Source organism: Capsaspora owczarzaki, assembly GCF_000151315.2.
Source record: "Capsaspora owczarzaki ATCC 30864 unplaced genomic scaffold supercont2.9, whole genome shotgun sequence".
In the NCBI taxonomy this organism is placed as follows: Eukaryota; class Filasterea; order Ministeriida; family Capsasporidae; genus Capsaspora; species Capsaspora owczarzaki.
In genome coordinates, this window is record NW_011887300.1 from 1345885 (window position 1) to 1367944 (window position 22060).

Consider the following 22060-nt stretch of genomic DNA (forward strand, 5'->3'; position numbering starts at 1 on the left):
CGTTTCACTCAATCTCAATGAATCCTGGCGCGCGGGACACACCATCATGTCAGTCGCGCTACAGGACCGCCAAGATGAACAAATCCCACAGGCATCTCGACCTCGCTGACAGCGAAAAGAGGGACAAGTGAATCGACCTCAATGTCCCAATGCTCATCATCAAATCATCAACGGGCTCTGGTGGAAAAAGCCACCTGTCTAGTTGAAACACTCAGACCGCTTTGAAAAGCGGCACAATGCAGCATCATCAGGACCGTCTTGGAAGAACAATGATACAATCATTCAACTCATAACGGGTTGACAATGGATTGTCAACGCTGAGCGCAGTTTTTTGTTTTGTTTTCTGTTTATCCCGATGTCGTCTCCGGCTCCAGCTGCGGCTCCAGCGGCGGCTCCAGCGGCGGCCCCGGATCAGCAGCAGCCAGCTTTTCGGGGTGTGTTCGGCTTCATCGGCGGCGCGGTCGCCAAGGCGGTCTCCACCACATTCATCGTTTTGGTTGTGGCGGCTTTTGTTGCTCAGCACGTGCTGGACGCCAAGAAGACAATTATAGACGCCAAGACCCACTCGCCCGAAATCGTTCAAGCTCGCATGCTCGCTCGCTTCGAGGCCGGCTCCGTGATCCCGCCCTTCGAGAAATACCACGTCAATCGTCCAGAGGCCGTTGCTATGCTTCAAGGGGTGCTGCGCCCCGCGCTGTTGAAGGACTACACGGTCGTCATTGGCGAAGTAGGCTGCGGCAAGACCACCGCCGTCCTCGACGCCATCCGAGCCAACAGCACTGGCATTGTCTACCACATCGTCGGCGCTGAGCTCCCCGTTGATGTGCCGAAACGACTGGCGGGGTCTCTCGCGTTCGCGTTCAACCGGTTCACCTTCACAGCAGGCTACTTCAAAGACCGTAGTGTTGAGATGGAGCAAGTCACATCGGCAGAAGAGCCGTTCAAGAGCTGGGCGATACTCGAGCTCGGTCTTCGGGACGTCGCCGCACAGTTCAAGGCCAAGCATGGTCACGTTGCCACGCTGGTCATCGACGCTGTGGACGAGATCGCCCAGCAGGGTCCAGCACTGTTGCATGTGATTCAAGATTTTGCCAAGGCGGCTGCTGACAAGCAGCTGCTCAATGTTGTTCTCGTCACCAGCGATGGTTCGACTCTGCCTGAGCTCAAGGAATCGTCAGCAATGACTCGTGCTCGCGTTGTTGAAGTGGGTGATCTCACCGACCAACAAGCTGTCACATATCTGGTGCGTCGTGACATCCACGAGGATTTGGCCAAGCGTGCGGTCGCTGAGATTGCTGGTGGGCGTCTGATTCTGCTCAACAATCTAGCAGACGACCTTTTGTTCAAGACTGTGGAACAGATCTTTCTGGAGTTCCACATTGGCACTCGAGGTGCCCTGCGTCGACTTTTCGGCGACTTGGCGCAGATATCGCCTCCCGTGAGCAGCACCTTTTGTCGTCTCTGTCGAGGTGCTCAGCATGTCGATGATGTGGAGGAGGCTCTTGGTCTCGACCTCACCAAAAAGCTCCTCGCCACCAACACCAACATTCTCGCTTACCATCCCGACGAGACCTACACCCTTCACTCGCGCCACGTTCAGCGCTCTGTGGCTGCCCTGCTGAACTGCACGAGACCGTAGGGCCGTCCCTTGTTTCTGGCTTCTTGAGCCATCTTCAAGCGTTCCTCGCTTTCGTGTGTTGCAATGCGTTCTCAGCATCTGTATTGTATCTTGAAGACGTCGCTCTGAGAATAAAAAGCCAATTGTAAAGTTCATCGGCATTCTCGATGCTCGTTGGGCGGACGACTTGCTGTGCATGGTTGTGAAGCCTGTGTCGCCTTCTTTGCTTTGATACCAAACGGCCACCCCGACAGACAAAACACCAATGGCGATCTACTCGTCGTCTGATTCAATGTCTTCTTCTACCTTGTCCTCTGCTGTAGGTTGTTGATTATTCATTCGTAACAGCAGTGCCCCCTCTGACAAAGTAATATGATAGAATAGGCGGCACTTTTTGATTTGGGAGTTGTTACTTTTAGCGCGAGGCGCGACTACTGTGCCGAGACAGTGTTGTGTTCTCCGCCCCCCCCCCGTCTCCGAATCTAGAGGCAATCCGGCTTGCCAACAACAAGACGCTGTTGCTTGCCATCTGCCATGCTCGTTTGTGAGTGTTGGAAGAATGGCGTCGCTTCAATGAGAGCAAATGAACATCAAAAGACACTTGCATTTTGTACTTTGTGCACACACCAGGACCAATCTCTCTACAGCTTGAACACCAGCGTCTGCATGGACGCATTCGGAACAACCAGGTTGATGTAGCCCTGGGTCGGATGCGCAATGGAAATCGCGCGAGGATGAATCTCGTCCGTATTGCCAATCATGACGGAAACAAGGCCGTCGGGTCGCAGGAATGCGGTAATCTCCAGCTTGAGCGTGTTGGGCTGGTCTGGACCGTACTGCACAGTCACCTCCAGGCGCGACGAGTTGGCGGGAGCAAACAGCGAAAAGTGGCCCAGCGCGTAGAACATAGGGTTTTTGTAGAATTCGGTTCCTGCGGTCGTGTTTGCCACGATGGCAGAGTCGACCCAGTTACCTGCAGAATCGAGTAGAAGCGAGGACAGAGGAGAAGAGGTGGGGGGGGGGCAAAAGAGAAGCAAGACGTCAATCACTGGCCACCATTTCAACACAAAACTTTCCCAAAAACCGAAATCCAAACGAAAACTCACCAGCGTGGTTCGGACCGCCTTGGAGGTCAACAACGCCTGTGCCAAGCAAAGCATTACAGCAAGAAACATGTGTGTGAGCTGCGCCATTCGCCTCCTCCTCTAACACGGACAAAGTAAAAAAAAAAAAAAGCACAAAACCTGGCCAATCAGTCCAGCCAATCGCCCAGTTGTTAAAGTCGCCGGAAATGTCCTTAAAGTAGGTGATTCCGCGGTACCAGCTGCCAAAGACGACTCCACGGTCGATGACCTCCTCGCCAGCACATGCCTTTTTGCGGGAACAAAGAGAGCGCAATAAGTACCAAAAAAAAACCAAAACAATAATTACAACAATTAAAAAAAAAAAGCCTCTGCATTACCTCCGTCGCAAGCAAGAGCATGTTGGGGTACTTGTCGTGCGCGTAGCGCAGGTACTGGAACTCGTCGAGGACATCGTTGGCACTCGAGTACCAGTGCATGCCGGTGACGTTCACGTACTGGGCAGCATCGGCGTCGGACAGCACAATGTCCAGCCAGATATCCATCTCGAGGCGCTGATCGTCGAGCATGATCAAGCCAACATCGGGGTGGTTTTGCCGCATGAGCGGGCCGAGGTCGGTCTTGATAAAGTCGCGCTCCGTCACGGGCGAGAAAAAGCAAGAGTCCCACCTGACGGACATCGACGGCTCGTTTTGCATGCTGAGGTAAGCCACCTCGATGCCATGCGCAGCGTAGGCGTCCAGGAACTTGGAAAGATACAGCGCATACGCCTTGTGCACGGCATCACCAGCGGTGCCGTTGAGCGAGCCCTTCACGCGGCTCTGCGTCGTCTTGAGCCATGCCGGCGGAGACCAGGACGAGGCAAACAGCACCATCGAGTGGTTGTTGGTCAGCACACCGACAGGGCCCAGGGCAGCGTCGTCGATGGGACCCAGCGGCGCCGAAAACAAACCGGCCTGCAGCGCTTCCTGGCGCAGGCTGAGCGCTTTCTGAATCATGCCAATCTTGCCGCTGGCAACGTCCACGTCGACGCTAAAGTTGGTCATCTGGTAGTCACCGTACAGATCGTTGTAAGAGTACATGTGCGTGCTGAAATCGCAGCTCGCAATCGGGATGCGTCCGAGGGCGTAGCCGAGTCCCGTTGCGCCATAGTAGTTTTCCAAGATGAGCTCTTGGATGTCGGCGGTCATGGCACCCACGTTGACAGCCATGGCGTCCGTGAACGCTGTGCCCACGCCAACAATCGATTGCAGCGGTGTGTCGTATCCGATCTGAAACAAATCAAGCGAGAAGTTTGGGTTTGAGAATGAGGCATCATGAGGCATGAATTTGACTCTGTCGAGTGTGTGTGTGTGTGTGTGTGTGTGTGTGCGTGTGTGTGTGTACCTTGACTGTGGATGATGTGGTAGCCGTTGCATCAAACTTCTTGACGGTTCGCTTGAGGCGATCGCCCGACCTGCGAACAAGCAAAAGCCGAAAACACTGAGAACAACGCTTGGATGCAGAATTTGCTCAGAATTACAATAACTTTGCTCTTTCTTTCAATCAATCAAACAAAACAACCAGCCAAGTGATGCTGATTCTGTCACGAGGATTGACCCTGTTCTGTCGATGGGGACTGTTGCATTGCCACTCAAAGCAGCTCGATCAAAATCCGGTTTGATGGAAGGATTGAGGCTTTGACTGCGGTCCTCTCGATTGACTTTGATGACGACGATTAGCTCAATGGCTATCTTTTTGTTTTCAATCAAAACTCAATGCAATCTGAGCGTGTCTGAGCGTGTCTGAGCGGTCGCTGTCTCTGATTCTGCTCTGATTCCTCAATCACTCCTCACTCACGGTTTTTTTGGATAATCCTTTTTGTATGTGTGTGTGGCTTGCTCACAGGGTGGTCGAGTAGATGGCAATGTCGTTGGCTGCCAGGGTGCCGAGGGGCTCTGGGGCATCGCACTCGTCCACAGTGCACTTGCACGCGCCGTGATAGTTGACTGCGCACTCGCCATGCACGGTGCGCTTTGGCACCGCCGACGACGACGACGACGAGGCAGCAGATGCACCGGCGACCACAGTCATAGCCATAGCCACAGCCACAGCCAGCGTCAGCCGAAGCGGAAGTCGAAGCCGAAGCGGATCACGCGTTGTTCGACTCATCCAAACAAGCAGCAGCTGATGTTGATGGTGATGGTGATGGTGATGGTTGCAAGTATCACCAACAACTGGGGGAAAAGAAAAATAGACTGAGATTGAGATTGGGATGAAATCTGAGATTGAGGGAACTGAGATTGAGATTGAAATCTGAGACTGAGACGATACAAGGCCTGAGACTAAGACTGAGGTTGGGATGACATCTGAGATTGAGGGAACTGAGATTGAGATTGAAATTGAGATTGCGATGAAATCTGAGATTGAAACTCACTCTTCCAATCTCTGAGCATGTCGGCTGCACCCGTTCGCCTTGTGTTTGGGACGATGCAAATCGGACTCCGCCTCACTGCAGCCGCTGTACATGCACTTGCTGCAATCAGAGAGTTGGAATGGTCTCGAATTCTGAGATTGACAGCCTTTTGTTTTTGGTTGACACAAATTTCAGGGTGCTGCCGCGATCGACGTGTTTGTCAACGCTGGCCATTCCGAGCTCGACACTGCGCTCATGTAAGCAACACGATCAAACCGCTAAAGGCCGCAATCGGGCTTGGGTCGGGGTTGGGCTGTTGGGGGAAGGTTTCGATTCTGGCTGGGATTACATTGGAGCCTTGGCCCTGCCGGACCGTGCGTGGCGGACTGGATGGTGGTGCAAGTCACTCAACCCTGGAGCACAACAACAAACGCAGGTACGCGGATGGCCAGACGGAGGTGCTGCTGGGCCAGATGCCGCTCGTCCACGACAAGGCAAAGGTGAGGTCCCAAAAGTCTGAGAAGCTCAGAGACACTGGCAACCACAATACAATAGTGATAATGCCTTGCTTATTTGGAAACAAATTGGGACGATGTTTGAATTTTATGCGCGGACGGATCAGACGAAGATTGCGACGAAAGCCAATCCATGGCAGCCGAACGGTAAATCCTGGGTTGTGTGATATGTTTGGCTTGCATCTGCAATGGATTTGAGGTCATTCTAACACGCTAAGTAACAATCGGGCGTGACTTGCTGGAACAGACTTGACCGCGGCTGGCGTTGCCAAGCAGCTCAATGCTTCGCTCGCAAGTCTCAAGTTGAGCTCGGTGGATTTGTTTTATCTGCATGCTCCCGACCACAAGACGCCGTTGGAAGAGACGCTCGAGGCGTGCAACGATCTGCACAAGGCCGGCAAGTTTACCGAGCTTGGGCTGTCCAACTATTCCGCCGAGCTTGTTGTACGTGCAAACGCTTTGACCACGAGCTGCTTTGTGCTGCATTGCTCATCGATGACTCTTTGGGCTATAGCGCAAAGTTGTCGAAATATGCAAGGCACGAGGCTGGATTGCTCCCACTGTGTACCAGGGCATGTACAATGCCATCACTCGGTGAGAACGAACGCAAACAAAATCGAGGAAATGCGACAATCTGGCTCACTACGAGACTCTCTCATCGTTCTTTTGACAGTCAAGTGGAGAAGGATTTACTGCCGGTTTTGCGCGAGTTCAACATCCGTTTTTACATCTACAATCCAGTGAGCAGTGGAACGAAAGGGGAGAGAAGTGACAAACCAGCGCGGGCTCATCTTTTGTTTGTTGTTTTGCGCTTTGTAGCTTGCCGGCGGTCTCTTGACAGGCAGATACACGTATGAAGACACGGTCAACCAACCCGCTGGCCGCTTTTTCAATGACGGCGCGTGGGCAAAGACCTATCGCGAGCGCTACTGGAAGCGCGAGAACTTTGACGCTCTGGAAAAGGTCAAGGCTGCCATTGCAGACTCGTATCCCGATGGCCGAATGACGTTGACTGCTGCTGCGCTTGCTTGGTGTTTGCATCACTCTGTGCTTTCTGGCGATCACGGAGGTTTGTTTGTTTTCAAGCTGTTGCAACAAACAGCAACGTTTGGGCAAACGGCTGATCGGTTGTGTTTCTGCGTTTGTTTGCATTGGATTGCTTGATTAGATGCCGTTATTCTGGGCGCATCTACGGTGGAGCAGCTTCGTGAAAACCTCGCTGGCTGTGCAACTGGTCCGCTGGACAATGCGGTTGTGGCTGCGTTTGATGCTGCGTGGGCCAACCTCGAAGCGACCTGCCCTTCGTATTCTCGCTAGCACATTCTCCTTGCACCTCAAGTGTTTGGCGTCATGGATGTGTTCAGTCGCTCTTGTGCTTGGGGTTGTTCGTGATTTGCTCCAGCACTGTTGTGTTTCCTGTGATGACTTTTATCCACCGAATCAATCCTTCTTTGCTTGCGTACGCTTCGTCCAACTACTCATCCCATCTCAACCAAGCAAATTCCCGCGCGTTCCACTCAATAACAGGACAAATCACAATCGGCAGCAGCAGCAGCAGCAGCAGATCACCAAAATCTCAGATCAGAACGGTCGCCTCAGAACGGTCCGTCGCTCATCCCAATTTCCCAATTTCCCACTTTCTCGAGTAGAATTTCCCTGAACTCGATCGACATGCATTGTTTCCATTTTTTGCACCTTTCCATTCGCTCTTCCACTTCTTAGTTTCTCAGACGCCACTCCTTCTTTTCACGCTCTTGTTTGGACGCCAATGGCAATGGGAGTGGCTCATGCCGCCGCCGCCGCCGCCGCGCGCAGGTGGCTGAACGGCATACGCACCCATGCATCCAACCCTGGAGAGTACTCTGGTGCGTTTGGCGACGTGGGGACGTTCATCCCGCTGCTGCTGGGCCTCGTCGTGACGTGCGGACTCGACTTTACCGCGGCCGTCTTCTTTGCCGGCGTGTTCAACATTGTCACTGCATTCATGTTTGAGGTTCCGATGGCAGTGCAGCCAATGAAGGCGATCGCAGCGGCCGCCATTGCGCAGTCGCTGCCCGCCAGCCAGATCTACGCAGCGGGCATCCTCACCAGCGCCGTCGTCGGCTTCCTCGGCATCACCAGGCTGATAGACGTCGTCAACTGGCTCGTCCCAGAGGTGAGTCGCCGTCGCCGTCGCCGTCGCCGTAGCGTCGAGGAGTGTGTTGAGATGCGTTGCTCAGTTGCTCAGAACAACAAGGCAACAAGATTGCCATGTTTAGGGTTTTGACATGTGAAAAAAAAAGAAGCTCAGAGCAAGAAAAAAAAACAAAAGAAAGCAATGTATCAAACGAATCATACAACAACAACAACCAAACAAGCCAGCGAGCAGCAGTTGGAAGTCCAAATTGCAGAAGTGCCGGCAAGTTGCCGTCGAGCATCGTCGCACTGTTACTGTTGGGAGATCTCACAGATTTGGGGGGGGGGAGGGGAACGGCTGGGAACGTGCAGATCCACGGATCACGATATTGCGACCATTTGTCCGGACAAACGAAAGGCTTTTGCGTTTTGCTCGCTCACTTTGGATTTGGGTTTGTTTGACCTTTGTTCTGCAACACCACCAGTCTGTCGTCCGAGGAATCCAGCTGGGCACAGGCTTGTCGCTCGCCATGAAGGGAATTGGCTACATCAACAACACGAACGTCTGGGCGGAGGGCTCTGATAACATTCTGATGGGAATTGCATGTCTCGTACTTGTCTTGCTCTTGTGGGAGCGCCAGACCATCCCGACGGCGCTCGTGCTGTTTGTGCTTGGCCTCGGACTGGCCATCTACAGGAACGACCGCGCCATCCACTTTGAGTTCCGCTTCCCCGGCCCCGTTTCGCTCAATAGCACCGATTTCCAGGAAGGATTCACCAGCATGGCGCTGCCTCAGATTCCACTGACCACCCTGAACAGCGTGATCGCCGTGTGCAGCCTCTCCAACTCGCTCTTCCCTAAAACAGTGGCCAAGCCGTACCAGTTGGCGCTTTCCGTGGCGCTCATGAATCTCGTCGTCAGCTGGCTCGGAGCCATGCCCATGTGCCACGGCGCAAGCGGCCTTGCTGCGCAGTACCGCTTTGGTGCGCGCTCCAATGTGGCCATCCTCTTCCTTGGCGTTGTGCTCTGCACCGCTGCACTGGCGCTTGGCAATCTTCCGCTGGTCCTCTTCCAGAGCTTCCCAAACTCGATTTTGGGCGCACTTTTAGCGGTGGGTGGCTGCGAGCTCTGTCTCGCTGCCCGTGGCGGCTTTGCCAAAAAGCCATCATCTGCCAGGCAGCAACAGCCGATGGTATCTTCAGCGTCGAGCTCTGAGAATGCTGAAACTGCTGAAAATGCTGAAAATGCTTTTGCAATCGGCGAGCCCGAATCGCCTGCGCCTGCGCCGCCCGCGCGTGTTGCTGTGGGACAGTCCGACCCACCAGTGTTTGGTGACCAACACGCCTTCTCTGTGACCATCGCGACTGCTGCTGGCTCGCTCCAAATCAGCACGTTCGTTGGCTTCCTTGTTGGCATGAGCGTGCATGTGCTGCTCTACCTTGGCATTCACTACCGAACAGTATGGAGCGACCTTCGTCAAAACGTCCTCCCGAAAGTTCGCCTGTACTTTGAGAATTTGACTGGCAAACAGGGTACTCCTACTCGCGCAGAGAGAGGCGCTCTTCTCAAGTCGGAAGACTGCTAAAGGCATCATAGCAACCAGCTGGGCTGATCTCAACAGTGCCTTTGGGTTTGCTTTTTCGATTGTGTTTCTGTTTGCATTTCAGTTGTGCATTTGCGGTTGTTTGAATCAGCTTTTTTTTTTGGACTACAAAATACATTAGACCGTTTACTGATTGTTGTCTCTTCAATAAATCAAAAAACAAATGGTAACACTACTGGGAATCGTTACTCAGGAAGGAAAAGATGGAGCCTGCAAACGCAGGAGGGGCAGCAGGCACGGCTCCTGCTGCACTTGCTCGAGCATCCAGAGCAGGAGCATCAGCCGACACACGTGAGGCAGACGAGTTGCCAACGGAACTGGTCAGCAGCGTCATTGGTGTGGCCGTGGCAGTATTGCCCGAGCTTGGAGAAGACTCTTGCATTGCTGACAAGGCATCCACCAGACCAGCTTGGGAAAACAGGGACGACCCATGCAAACTGTTGCTTGACAGCAAGCCGGATCGGCGGAAACTGGGGGTGGCGACCGTGGAAGGGAAGGCAGGGTGATGCTGCAGGCGTCGCGCAATGTGCACGGCACCGAATGCATCCACGCCGTCCACATGGTCGAGCTCTTGGGTGCCGCGGACCTCGCGGGATGCGTTGCAAGACCCAAAGGTGAAGAGTAGCAGGCTGCTCTCTCGCACAGCCCGAATCAGCGTTGGCGAGCGAGCGACGACCGGGGCGTGGACCAGAATGCCCAGGAGCTGGTGCGACTTGGCAAAGAAAACGGCCTGCTGCATTGAATTGCAGACAGCATCCGTGGTCAATACGGCGCCACCACAGGACGCGAGCATCACGGGGTGGTTTGGCTGCTTCAATGCAAGCATCATGCATGTGTCTGGATGGAAGGAGCTGAACAAGAGGCGACGCGACTTTGCGTTGTCGTAGATGACTTTGAGCACGGCATCCACGCAGCGGTTGAGAGCTTGCTGCGGAATGGCTGAAACGCGCGAGGACCACGCAGACGGCGCGGACAAGTCAGAATGAAGCCAGGAGGCGCCGTCAAACCCTTCGTCCGTTGGGTGAACTTCCGCAGCAGAAACTGTGCCTGGCAGAGTCAGATGGAGATGGAAGCCGACGGCTGGTTCAATTTCATCGCACGTCAGCAACGCCTCAAGCGTGGTAGCGCAAAATCCATGGGGAAGGCTTTGCTCCACGCACTGTTGGAGAGCAGATGCCGGGGCGCCGGCAGCGATGGCCGATGTCGAGTCCAAGTGCATGGGCGAAACGAGCAGTTGGCTGCTGCGCTTGAACTTGGACTGCACCTGTTGAACAAGCTCGCTGTCACCAGTCAGGGCAAATGGCAAGACCTTTTCCAGAACGTCGCTGCCAAGGCGGACGAGCGGCGTGCCATCGCGTGACAGTTGGACTTCAACGTCAATGTAGTGCGAAGTGAGAGAAGCTGCAGTCACCACGCTGCGTTCGAGCGGCAACAAGTGTCCGCGGCTGGAAGCAAGCGAATTGTCGGCCTCGTCATCGTCATCATCGTCGGCCGCGGCAAAGGAACTGGAATTGCCTGCACCTGCCAAGGCGGCTGCCCCGGCATAGCGCCGCTTGCCAAGGCTGCGCGTGGACTTCCAGTACGTCTGCGATGAGATGCCGGCGCTGATACCACGGTGGTAGAAAGGCGTCACCACTTGGTACTCGAGCGCGATAGAGCCCAACAGCTCGAGCGTCTCAACATGGAAGATGGGCGCGACGACAGAGCCCTTCAGAAGCGCAAACGACGCTGGGAGAATCGCCGCCCGACCCACAAGCTGATCGCCGACCGCTGGAAACAGGTTGATGTACACTGTGAGCTGCGACAGAGAGTCGGCCAGGAAGGAAAAGTTTTCGGCGTGCTGCTCATTGCGAAGCGGAAGCATCAGCATGTGCGGGACGTTACCACTGCATGGCACAGACACAACCATGCGCATTGCTGGGAATGGATCTCGGCCGGACTGCAGCGTTACTGGGTGAGTGCGCGCGTTCGGATTGGTCGCAGCGCTGTCGAGCAGGGCCGGGGGATGCTGGGGTGTCACACGGCGACCAGGGGGTTGAGGGGTGGAAGATGCCGGATCCTGCTTGCCGCTGACATGGGCTTTGGGCGTTCCGGCACCCAGCATCAACGGGGAGAAGAGCTGGAGCACGGCGGGTGGCTGCTGGAGGAGTTGCTTGGCAGGCGGTTGAGCGACGGTGCGGCGAGCGTTGCCAACCCCAAGCGCCTCAACCAGGCCGTCCATGGTGAAGGCAGACAGACCCAGCGTCATTTGCAACAGAACGCGACGATGCAAGTACGTGTGGCCATGGTGCTTGAACGGCAACGCCGGTGGAGGCAATGCAAGCAATGGAATGGAATCGTCCAAGGATGGGGCCACAGAAGGGTCTGTTGTATCCAGCTGCATTCCGTCCAGCTGCATGGTGAGAGGCGAGTGCAGACTAGCAGATGCGTTGGTGATGCCACGTGGAATCGAAAACACGGCAGGCGACTCGACGCCGAATGCGGCCATGGTAGGATCGCTGCCGTCGATTTCGTCCACGGTCTGCGAGTACGTGGAAACGCGCTTTGACAGCCGATTAGCCGCGGACGCAGACGCTGGGGCGGAAAAGAGCTGGGCAATTCTCATGTGGCCCCGGAACACGGCGTGAGCGTGAGCAGTCCAGCCCATGGCATCCTCGAGATCGCTTCGTGCGCCATAGTCGAGCAAGAGCTTGACGCAGTCAAAGTGGCCTTGGCATGTGGCTTCCAGCAGAGGAGTGTGTCGGTTGGTTCTAGCAAGTGTCAAGTTTGCAGAACATACAAGTGAAACAAAAACAAAAAAAAAAAAGAACGAAAACCCATCATTGTCTTCCATCCAACATTGGCCAAAAACACAGCCGGTGCATAGACGTACGATGCTGAAATGTTCACACTTGCTCTGCGCTGAAGCAACTCGCGCACAGTCGTGGTGTGCCCCATTCGAGCGGCATGATGCAATGCAGTTGCACCGTGCTCGTCGAGAGCGTCAATGGCGGCGCCCTGATCCAGCAATAGTGCAACCACTGCGTGCTGGCCGTTTTCGGCGGCAAGGATGAGGCAGGTCTGTTTGCGGGACGACAAGATGAAAGTGTTGAGCGAAAACAAGGCAAAAAGGCTAGGCGTCAAAATAAAAAAGCCGAACGTCGAAGAACAAAAAAACTACCAACCTGGTCCGTTTCAATGGTGCGGACCTCAGCAGAGGCACCTCGTTGGACAAGCTCTTGCACAATGGAGAGATAGCCTTTGATGATGGCGTACTGCAACGGCGTGAATCCGTCCTGGTCTCGGATTTCCAGCGGAGCATTGTGGTGCAACAAGTGGCGCACACATCGCGTGGAGCCCGTCAGGACGGCATAGTGGAGAGGTGTACGCTGATGGATGTCTTGTCGCTGCACATTCGCACCACGAGCGAGAAGCAGCTCAACAACCTCGTCGTGGCCGTGACCAGCCGCCTTCTGAAGCGCAGTCCGGTTGTTCTTCGTGTTGAGACTGTTGACATTGGCACCGGCGTCCAGAAGCGTGGCGACGACAGAGATTGCACCATCCCGGGACGCTGTGATGAGCGGCTTGGCGAGCCAGCGATGCAGAATGCCAGGCACCGACTCGGCCGAAACGCCTCCGACCGCAATCTCGCGAACAATTTCGCTATTCATCCGATCCAAAATGTCAATAATCTTCTCGGCGTGATGGTTGGTCACGGCCGACAGCAAAGAGGTGGACAGCTGCCGAAGCGTCTCTGGCAGCCCTTGCTGAGCGTCCGACAACTCGCCGCCGCTCTGAAGCGCGTGGAGATCGTTCAGGTGCTGGGTTGCTTCCGTTTTCATCCGAGTAAGCAGCGTGACATCGCTGAACGGTTGGACGTAGACCTGAGTCAGTGAGCAAAGGAGGAACAAAACAAGAAAAGGAAGACAAAGTGAGACATTTTGCGTCCAAGGCAAGCGAACTATGCCGAGATCAGACAATCGGAACACGATGGCGGATGTAGCAGCGGAGCACTCACCTTGCTGCTGAGGTATCGTTCTTGGTTGGTCTCGAGAAGGCGCTTGTCAAACTTTTTGAGAATCTTGCGAAATCCAGTCGCGTTGAGCGTCACGAACGTCTGCAGCTTGTCCGAGTCCTGCAAAGGGCATGCATCCAGGCCAGCACGCATAGGAAGAGCGAACATGTAAGAGCAGGATCAAAATGAAACGGCGATTGTTTGCATGGAGCCAAACGCAGAGTCAATGCAACAGCTAGGGAACAAACCTCGATAAAGTCGGCAAATGAGTTGGCGAGCGCGTTGACGGCGTCGATGGACAGCCGCGCGACTTGCTGATGGGCGCCAGCTGCAATGGAAGCAGCCGCCGCAGCAGCCGCAGTCGCAGCAGCCGCAGAATGACTGGTTGCATTGAACTGAGCGCTGCTGGCGTTGCTTTGGCGCTGCGCTCGACTTCCCACTCGCTCCGCCGCCGCCGCCGCCGCTGCGCCAGTATGCCCAGCAGGAAGCCCCGCGTCGATTGGGGTCGGGTCGGTTTCGTCGTCGGCGGCAATGTCACTGACTGCAGCTCGTGCTTGATCCTGCACCGTGGATTGGTCGATTGCTCGTCGTCGTCGTCCGCCTCGCGCGTCGGCCGTCTGCCTGCGATCGAGCAGCTCGTTCATTCCATCGTCGTGGTCGTCGTGGTCGTCGTCGTGGTCGTCTTGGTCATGATGAGCCTGAGCCTGCGCCTGAGCCTGAGCTTGAGCTTGACTGAGCGATTCTCCATCTCCGACGACTCCAGCTCCAGCCGGCCTCGCTTGTCCCTCCTGCTGCAGTGGATGCGACGACTCGTGCAGCAGTGCGCTGCTCTTCTTGACACACAGCGCAGTCAGTCGCTGCTGGAGCTCGCTCATCTGCGACACGAAAAAGCCAGTCACTCGCTCCAAGTCGCGGTCGAGCTCAAAGAAGAAGCGCTTCCGACACGCCTCAACAAGCTCCTACGATACGGGGAAAGTTCAGTGAGTGGCAAGAAAAGGGTAGCGCTGATTTGCTACGGATTAGTTAGACCTATCCCCACCTTTCCCCCTTGTCCTCTTCTCTCTCTCTCTCTCTCTCTCTCTCTCTCTCAGCGGGTGTACCTGGGGGTTTTGGCCGGCGGTGCGCGGCTGACGCTGCTGCTGCTCGGCTGCCTTGATGAGCTTCTTGAGCAGGCCATAGCTCACGTAAAAGTCGCTCCACTGGGCGAGCCGCTTGGCGTCCAGCTGCTTGCCGAACTTCATCTCGGCAACGTTTCGCGTTGAGAAAGACTGAGCAATAGTTGGATTATCAATTAATATCATGCCTGATTCAGCAGAGATTTTTTTAGAGTAGTGGGATGAGTGCAAGCAAGTCGATGGCGTCTGTAAAATGATAAAAATTGCCGGTCGTTGCGGTGCAAAGTGGCAACCGCTCGAAACAAGCTCGGAAAGGCGGGGCTGAATGGGTGTGTGATGATGTCAAGTGTATTAAAGTGAGAATTTGGAGGTATGCGGTGGAACGGACCAAGTCGGCACACTTTGAGCACAATGCACCAGAAGCAAACGCAGAGTGGCAAGACCGCACTCGAGTGGACGCATGCATCCTCGTGAGCCTCCGAAGCGCAACAACGCCTCACTAACAGCATAAACAGCATACTGCAAATACAATTGGAAATGGCCGAGGATGGACGAGCAACGCACCGCCCCGTACGCAAAGAACGCTCTGACGGCTCGCTTCCACCCTGCGTTCTCCCGCTGATCAGTCCCGAATCGCCGCAAAATGCTTCTGAACTATGTGGGCAATCAATAAATCCAACAAACTACGAGCACGGGGCGGTCGCAGCTGCTCGATGGATTGGTTTCGCAGTCCGTCCACGCAATCACTTTGGAAAGATTCCCGACCCGTTTTTATCTGTTTTTGGGTAAACGCACTGCACCACTCCTTTTTTCCTCCCCCTTTTCTGCTTCTCACCTTTTGTATTGTTGTTGTCGATTTTTCGCAAAATCATTCGCAAAGAGCCAAAAAAACAAAACAACAAAACAAAAACAAACAAAAACAAACAACCAACCCGTTGCTTGAATGCGCCTCTCGACGGCTTTGACAATTGCGCTGCTGGCCGTCGCATTCATTCTAGTCGGATGCCCACCAACTCGTGCTCTGCCCGCGCAGAAGGTCGGAGGACGGAGCGCAGGACGCGGGCGCGACATGCATCTCAGACGCCAGTTGAACGCTGCACAGCAACAGGACGGCGAAAACCCGTACAATTCGACGCGAAACTTTTCGATCGACGTGACCATTCTCCCACTTCCGCCAGCCACACCAAACCCAACCTCCCGCACAGTCGCAGAGATGGCAGAGAACTGCCGACAATGCTCGAGCTTGTTCGCCCAGTTGAAGCTGCTCGCCACACTGAATGATCTGGACTCGCTTCGCAGCACGATTGCCCCGTTCTGCGTCGAAGGTAAAAACGGGAAAACAAAGACACGCGCGTTTTTGGGTTTTATGACACCATTTGTTGTTAGTTTGGCTCGATGGATTGATCATCCGTCATCGCCATTGCTGTGTAAAACAACTGGAGCCGCGCAACCAGGCCACACCTCGCTTTGCGTCGCTAACGAGCGTTTCGTCGGCACGCCTCGCCTTTTCTTCAAGAAGACTCGGCAATGTTATTGAACGAGCGGGGCTGGTCATGCGAATGGGCCAGAGGGTGGTGCGGGGGGGGGGGTTGACTGGAATCACGAGATGCGGAACGTCAGGCGGGAAGATGAACGCCAGTCTCGAAAAAAGCAAAAAAACAAAAAAAAAAACCAAGAAAACAACAACAAAGGGAAAAACGCCTTTGGCAATTCGCGCGTGGATGTCGCGGGCGTGCAGCTTATTCACCCAGTCAGCGTGAACGGTCGAGTCAATGGGGTTTGAAGCGGCGTTTGTAGTTGGGACAATTGTTCAAGTGGGATGGATTGAGTTTCCTCACCGTCTCGAACTCTGAAGGCGTGCATTTGCTGGCCCTCCTTTGAAATTCATTGCTAACCTCGACTCGAACACAACACAACTTTGAACCTGATCAACAGTGCTGGAGACCGTGTTCAATGCGACCAAAATGTGCGACGGCATGCTGGATCGATATCTAGCACCGATGGCAGCCAACCTCCGCCATACCACGCTGGATGCGCAAACCTTTTGTGAACTGTTCAACTACTGTATTGTTTTCAACACGACGCAAGAGCAGCTCGGGAACTTTCCTGCAGCAGACTCTGCCAAAGATCGTCGTTGGCGTCGTCTTGCCCCTTCTCTGGCCAAAGTCTCGAGTCATATGGGACAGCTCGGCTCGACCTTGTACAGCATGGCCAGTGATCTGATTTCCTCGGTTGTTGCAAGGCTGAGCAGTCGATGGTGGAAGAGTTTGGGGCAGCTCGCGTCCCCAAAACCAGAACCAGAAGCGACGACAGGCGCCACTCCAACACACCAGCCGCCAGTCAGCCGGAACACAACCCCTCGTCGTCCTTCATTGCAAAACATACAATCTCACCGTCGCTTGCCGTCTGTGACGCGCAAGACCACGTACTCTCCCAACAACACCGTCCGGCTGCTGCAACTGACCGACATCCATCTCGATCTGGCCTATGAGCCAGGGTCACCGACGAATTGCGATGTCGATGTGTGCTGCCACGCGTACGATGTTGGTTCCGGCCGCGCAGGGTACTTTGGCAATTCGAACTGCAATTTGCCAGAGCGCACACTCAAGTCGCTGTTTGCCTACCTCAATGCCACGTTTGCCTACCCCGGAAATCCATTCCAGACGGGCGATGCTGCCCCAAACGGACAAATCGATGCCGTGCTATGGACAGGCAACAATGCACCCGAGCAAGTCTGGGACTGCTCTTGGAATCGAACGTTGACGGCCAACACGCGCGTTGCAAACCTGTTTCGCCAGTTCATGCCCTCTACTCCTGTCTTCCCCGTTATCGGGCCGCATGACACCTACCCCGGCAATTTGTTTGACTATGACTCTGACCAGTACATTCTGGACGCGTATACCGAGCTGTGGAGCTTGTTTTTAAACTCGTCCGCGCTCTCCGACGTGGCCAAGTTTGGAGCGTACTCGGCTGTGCTCCGTCCCGGCCTTCGTATTCTCGTTAGCAACTCATACCAGAGCGTTCGGGTGCGCACGATGTTTGTGACCTTTCTGACGAGGAGGGTGTGGTGTGAGATGATTTGCTGCACCACTGACCCGCATCATCTTGTGTCGTTGGTTGCCTTTTCCCCCCCCCCCGTTTGTGTGGGACTCTAGTTCAACTATTACGCGGCAGTTCAAAAAGTCCAGCGTCAAATTACGCAGCAAGTTGTGTTTTTCACCAAGATACTGACGGACGCGATTTCCACTGGCGAGCGGATTGTGCTGGTCGGCAACTTGCCACCCGGCGTGAGCGAAGCCTTGCCCAACTACGGCGCAGGTGCTGTCTCGTACGTGAGCAGCAGCCCGAGCAGTTTTGCACTGATGACGTTTGGCTACACGCATTTCGATAGTTTCGAGGTTTTGCACAAGCTGACTGCCGGAAATGCGACACAAGCACCAGCCTTGATTCTAGACGAGCCCGTTCATGTGGTATTCACGGCTCCCTCGCTCTCCCCGAATGGCAAGAGAAACCCCGCCTTCCGCGTGTACACGCTGGATGCCACCTCGTTCGAGCTGCTCGACCACGAAACATTCTACTTTAATCTGGAGAAGGCGAATTCGGCCGCTGCTGCGCTCCCAGTGCCAGCGAGTGAAGAAGCGCTCGATGCCATTGCTCAACGCTCGTGGGACAAGCTATACGCCATGAAAGAAACGTACGACATGCCAGACATGTCTCCCCACAGTTACTGCCAGCTCAGCAAAAGCATTCTGCGAGATCAGACGGTTGCCAACGTTCACAACACGCTGATGCAATCCTCCAACGTGACCATTCCCTGTCCGTTGGAGACCTGCGGCGTCAGCGTCTACTGCGCAACTCAATTTGCCGTATTTAATTACGATGCGGGTTGTGTGGTTGGTCTGGTCCCGCAGGACTAGATCTCGTTTGAAGACGTTGCAGTGTTGCCACCGCTGCTTCCGGCTTTTGGTTGTTTGCTAAGCAAGCAAAGGCTCGTCGAGTTGATGCATTTGGCATTAAACAAAACAAACATCAGAGTGTAAACGCAAGACGAAGACAGAAAAGGGGAATGCATGACAATGACAGACAAAAAGACAATCCAATCAAGGAGGCAGTCGAACAGTTCCAACCAACGAACACGCTGGTCAGCGATCGGCGCGGAGTCGACAAATTACGGGCTGGTGGTGGAAGCTACATCGGCGATCGTCGCGTAAGAGGTTGTTGAGGGCGTGGGCGGCACACGGACAGACGAGGCATTGGGCAGCGAAGGATCAGCGTACTCGACGCCGGGTGCAGATGCTTGAGATGCGTTGGCATACACCTGTTCCGACGCCGAGGCCTGGGGCTTTGTGTCAACAGCTTCGTACAAGGCGTGGTTGCCAGACAAGGCCTCATAGGTGGGATTCGCGAAGTGCGGCCCAGTGCCCTTGTCGTTAAGAGGCTGGGAAGTCGGATCTGAGCCCAATGTTGATTCGCGCAGTTTGGTGGCTGAGTTAGTGGTTGCCAATCCCTTTGGTGAGCGACGACGCCGAAGGGCCACAACCAGCGCAACCAACAAGAGAAGACCTAGCACGCCAAAAATGACTCCAAGAATAATGGGCAAAGAAGATGCATCGCTTGACTCGTTTGGAGCATTGGACGCAGCAGATGCAGCCGATGTCTGCCAAACAGATGAAGCACTGGCGGCGGACGCAGACATTTGCGAGGCAATTGACGCTGAGGACACAGTGGCAACGGACGCCGAGGCAGCGGAAATATCAGAGGCAATCGAGGCTGCCGAAGCAAGAGATGCAACAGAGGCAGCCGAAGCGATGGAGGCAAGCGAAACGCATAATCCACTCATCATAACATGACCGTCATAGCACTGAGTGCACACAGACGATGAAGTACAGTACAGGCAATTGGTCTCGCAACACGCACTGGACCCAGCGGCATAGCAGGTGGCGCAGGCTGTATCACACTCTACAACACAAATGTCAGCAAGTGATCAAATTGGGAATTGTGGTCATCTCGAACTCTTACTGTATGGTTCCGATGCACTGCCGTAGGTGCTGGGCGGAGCAACAGTGTTGCCACCAAAAGTAAAGTTATTGGGGGCCAGATATGGGTTTGAATACGACAACGCCAAGTCATTTGGCAAGCCCTTGAACAGACCAGGTGGCAAAGTCGTGATAGGATTGCTTTGCAAAACCCTGCAGGTACGCAAAAAGTAAGAAGCGGATCGAATGCGTGCAATGAGAGTTCGTACTTACAGGTAAGTCAGCGCAGTCAGGTTTGTGAATGAAGAAGAGGGAAGGCTAGTGATCTGATTGGTGCCTAGATACCTAAAGATGGAATCGTAAACGAGTGAGCCGATTGTGCGTGGTGCAAGATGTGTTTGCTCGCTTACAGGTAAGTCAGCGCAGTCAGTCCGGTGAATGTGTCAGCAGGAATGCTGGTGATCTGGTTGGAATCCAGAGACCTACCGATAGAGTCAGAAGCGAGTGAGCCGGTTGTGCGTGGTACATCATGTGTTTGCTCGCTTACAGGTAAGTCAGCGCAGTGACGCCAGTGAATGTGCCAGCAGGAATGCTGGTGATCTGGTTGGAGCCGAGAGACCTACCGATAGAGTCAGAAACGAGTGAGCCGGTTGTGCGTGGTTCATCATGTGTTTGCTCGCTTACAGGTAAGTCAGCGCAGTCAGGCCGGCGAATGCGTTGGCCGAAATGCTAGTGATCAAGTTGGAGCTGAAAAACCTGCCAATAGAGTGAGAAATGAGTGGGCCAGTTGTGTGTGGTTCGTCATGTGCTTTTGCTCGCTTACAGATAAGTCAGGGCAGTCAGGCCGGCGAATGCGTTGGCCGAAATGCTAGTGATCGAGTTGGAGTTGAAAGACCTGCCAATAGAGTTAGAAACGAGTGAGCCGGTTGTGCGTGGTTCATCATGTGTTTGCTCGCTTACAGGTAAGTCAGCGCAGTCAGGTCTGTGAATGCAGTGGCAGCAATGCTAGTGATCGAGTTGGAGTTGAGAGACCTACCGATAGAGTGAGAAATGAGTGGGCCAGTTGTGCATGATTCGTCATTTGTTTGCTCACTTACAGGTAAGTCAGCGCAGTCAGGCCGGTGAATGTGTCAGCAGGAATGCTGGTGATCTGGTTGGAGTTGAGATACCTACCGATAGTCAGAAACGAGTGAGCCGGTTGTGCGTGGTTTATCATGTGTTTGCTCGCTTACAGATAAGTCAGCGCAGTCAGGCCGGTGAATGTGTCAGCAGGAATGCTGGTGATCTGGTTGGAGATGAGAGACCTATCGATAGTCATAAACGAGTGAGCCGGTTGTGCGTGGTACATCATTTGTTTGCTTGCTTACAATTCAGTCAGCGCGGTCAGATCTGTGAATGCATTGGCCGAAATGCTGGTGATATGGTTGTTATAAAGATGCCTGCCAATAGAGTCATGAACAAGTGAGCCGGTTGTGCGTGGTACATCATTTGTTTGCTTGCTTACAATTCAGTCAACGCGGTCAGGCCGGTGAATGCATTCGAAATGCTGGTGATCTGGTTGCCATAAAGATGCCTGCCAATAGAGTCATGAACGAGTGAGCCGGTTGTGCGTGGTACATCATGTGTTTGCTTGCTAACAGGTAAGTCAGGGCAGTAAGACTGGTGAATGCGTTGGCCGAAATGCTGGTGATCAGGTTGGCATACAGAAACCTACCGATAGAGTCAAAAACGAGTGAGCCGGTTGTGCGTGGTACATCATGTGGTTGCTGGCTTACAGGGAACGTAGCGCAGTCAGGTCGGTGAATGCGCCAGCAGGAATGCTGGTGATCTGGTTGGAGCTGAGAGACCTACCGATGGAGTCAGAAACGAGTGAGCCGGTTGTGCGTGGTACATCATGTGTTTGCTTGCTTACAGGTAAGTCAGCGCAGTGACGCCAGTGAATGTGCCAGCAGGAATGCTGGTGATCGGGTTGGCATACAGAGACCTGCCAATGGAGTCATAAACGAGTGAGCCGTCTGCTCGTCGCCTGTCCTGTCAATTGCTTGCTTACAGGTAAGTCAGCGCCGTCAGGCCGGTGAATGCGTCAGCAGGAATGCTGGTGATCAGGTTGTAGTCGAGAGACCTACCGAAGGAGTCATAAACGAGTGAGCCGTCTGCTCGTCGCCTTTTCTGTCAATTGCTTGCTTACAGGAAAGTTAGGGCAGTAAGACCGGTGAATGCGTTGGTCGGAATGCTAGTGATCGGATTGGAGTTGATATACCTATTGACCATGTGCTCGTCAGTCAGGAGGGCAATGCTTCGCTTCAAGTTTTAGCGAAACAGCATCACCTACAGTTTTGTGGTATCGGTTGGGATTCCACTCGGAATGGCTGTGAGAGATCCGCCAGAGCAAGTGACAACAGTTGCCACCGTGCAATCGCACACGGCGCCAGTGCCACATGCATTGGCTGCCTGTGCCAACTCGACGTGATTCGTCATGCAGAACAGCAGAAGCAGCAGACAAAAGGCATATCCGCTTGTTCCCATCTTGAGTGTTTGGATCTGCGACAATAATTGACAGAGTGAGAGAGTGAGCATCAAATCACATAAAACAAAACCAACACTCGCCCCCGTGTCCGCGTGGTGGAAGAAGGGAGGGAGAGCGTG

At 54.3% G+C, this 22060-nt stretch overlaps 7 protein-coding genes across 7 annotated transcripts; 4 read left to right on the forward strand and 3 right to left on the reverse strand.

Moving 5' to 3' along the window:
- Window positions 1-355: 355 nt before the first annotated feature.
- CAOG_08918 (hypothetical protein) lies at window positions 356-1639 on the forward strand (the record flags this gene model as incomplete). Its single annotated transcript, XM_011272278.1, has 1 exon — window positions 356-1639. One exon carries the CDS (start codon window positions 356-358, stop codon window positions 1637-1639), a length of 1284 nt encoding a protein of 427 aa, XP_011270580.1.
- Window positions 1640-2171: 532 nt separating this feature from the next.
- On the reverse strand, window positions 2172-5021 carry CAOG_05787 (glucosylceramidase). Its single transcript, XM_004346410.2, has 6 exons — window positions 4586-5021; window positions 4087-4156; window positions 3081-3971; window positions 2863-2989; window positions 2725-2760; window positions 2172-2591 (listed from the first exon to the last, which is right to left on the reverse strand). Exons 1-6 carry the CDS (start codon window positions 4849-4851, stop codon window positions 2260-2262), a joined length of 1722 nt encoding a protein of 573 aa, XP_004346460.2. The 5' UTR covers window positions 4852-5021; the 3' UTR covers window positions 2172-2259.
- A 78-nt stretch (window positions 5022-5099) lies between these two features.
- CAOG_05788 (AKR7A2 protein) lies at window positions 5100-7072 on the forward strand. The gene is made up of 9 exons (XM_004346411.2): window positions 5100-5202; window positions 5291-5352; window positions 5532-5595; window positions 5718-5757; window positions 5858-6054; window positions 6125-6204; window positions 6284-6350; window positions 6430-6679; window positions 6779-7072. The coding sequence occupies exons 1-9, from the start codon at window positions 5134-5136 to the stop codon at window positions 6925-6927; spliced, it is 978 nt and encodes a 325-aa protein (XP_004346461.1). The 5' UTR covers window positions 5100-5133; the 3' UTR covers window positions 6928-7072.
- Window positions 7073-7359: 287 nt separating this feature from the next.
- CAOG_05789 (sulfate transporter) lies at window positions 7360-9462 on the forward strand. The gene is made up of 2 exons (XM_004346412.2): window positions 7360-7765; window positions 8211-9462. Exons 1-2 carry the CDS (start codon window positions 7379-7381, stop codon window positions 9309-9311), a joined length of 1488 nt encoding a protein of 495 aa, XP_004346462.2. The 5' UTR covers window positions 7360-7378; the 3' UTR covers window positions 9312-9462.
- Window positions 9403-14591, reverse strand: CAOG_05790 (hypothetical protein). The gene is made up of 6 exons (XM_004346413.2): window positions 14424-14591; window positions 13572-14282; window positions 13327-13443; window positions 12494-13192; window positions 12202-12389; window positions 9403-12079 (listed from the first exon to the last, which is right to left on the reverse strand). Exons 1-6 carry the CDS (start codon window positions 14562-14564, stop codon window positions 9502-9504), a joined length of 4434 nt encoding a protein of 1477 aa, XP_004346463.2. The 5' UTR covers window positions 14565-14591; the 3' UTR covers window positions 9403-9501.
- Window positions 14592-15254: 663 nt separating this feature from the next.
- CAOG_05791 (hypothetical protein) lies at window positions 15255-18484 on the forward strand. The gene is made up of 3 exons (XM_004346414.2): window positions 15255-15763; window positions 16374-17464; window positions 17594-18484. The coding sequence occupies exons 1-3, from the start codon at window positions 15382-15384 to the stop codon at window positions 18353-18355; spliced, it is 2235 nt and encodes a 744-aa protein (XP_004346464.2). The 5' UTR covers window positions 15255-15381; the 3' UTR covers window positions 18356-18484.
- A 96-nt stretch (window positions 18485-18580) lies between these two features.
- Window positions 18581-21892, reverse strand: CAOG_05792 (hypothetical protein; the record flags this gene model as incomplete). The annotated part of the gene is made up of 18 exons (XM_004346415.2): window positions 18581-19397; window positions 19458-19627; window positions 19688-19759; window positions 19825-19896; window positions 19962-20033; window positions 20099-20170; window positions 20238-20309; window positions 20375-20446; window positions 20512-20583; window positions 20647-20718; window positions 20782-20853; window positions 20919-20987; window positions 21053-21124; window positions 21190-21261; window positions 21327-21398; window positions 21465-21536; window positions 21603-21674; window positions 21747-21892. 18 exons carry the CDS (start codon window positions 21890-21892, stop codon window positions 18607-18609), a joined length of 2184 nt encoding a protein of 727 aa, XP_004346465.1. The 3' UTR covers window positions 18581-18606.
- Window positions 21893-22060: the final 168 nt, after the last annotated feature.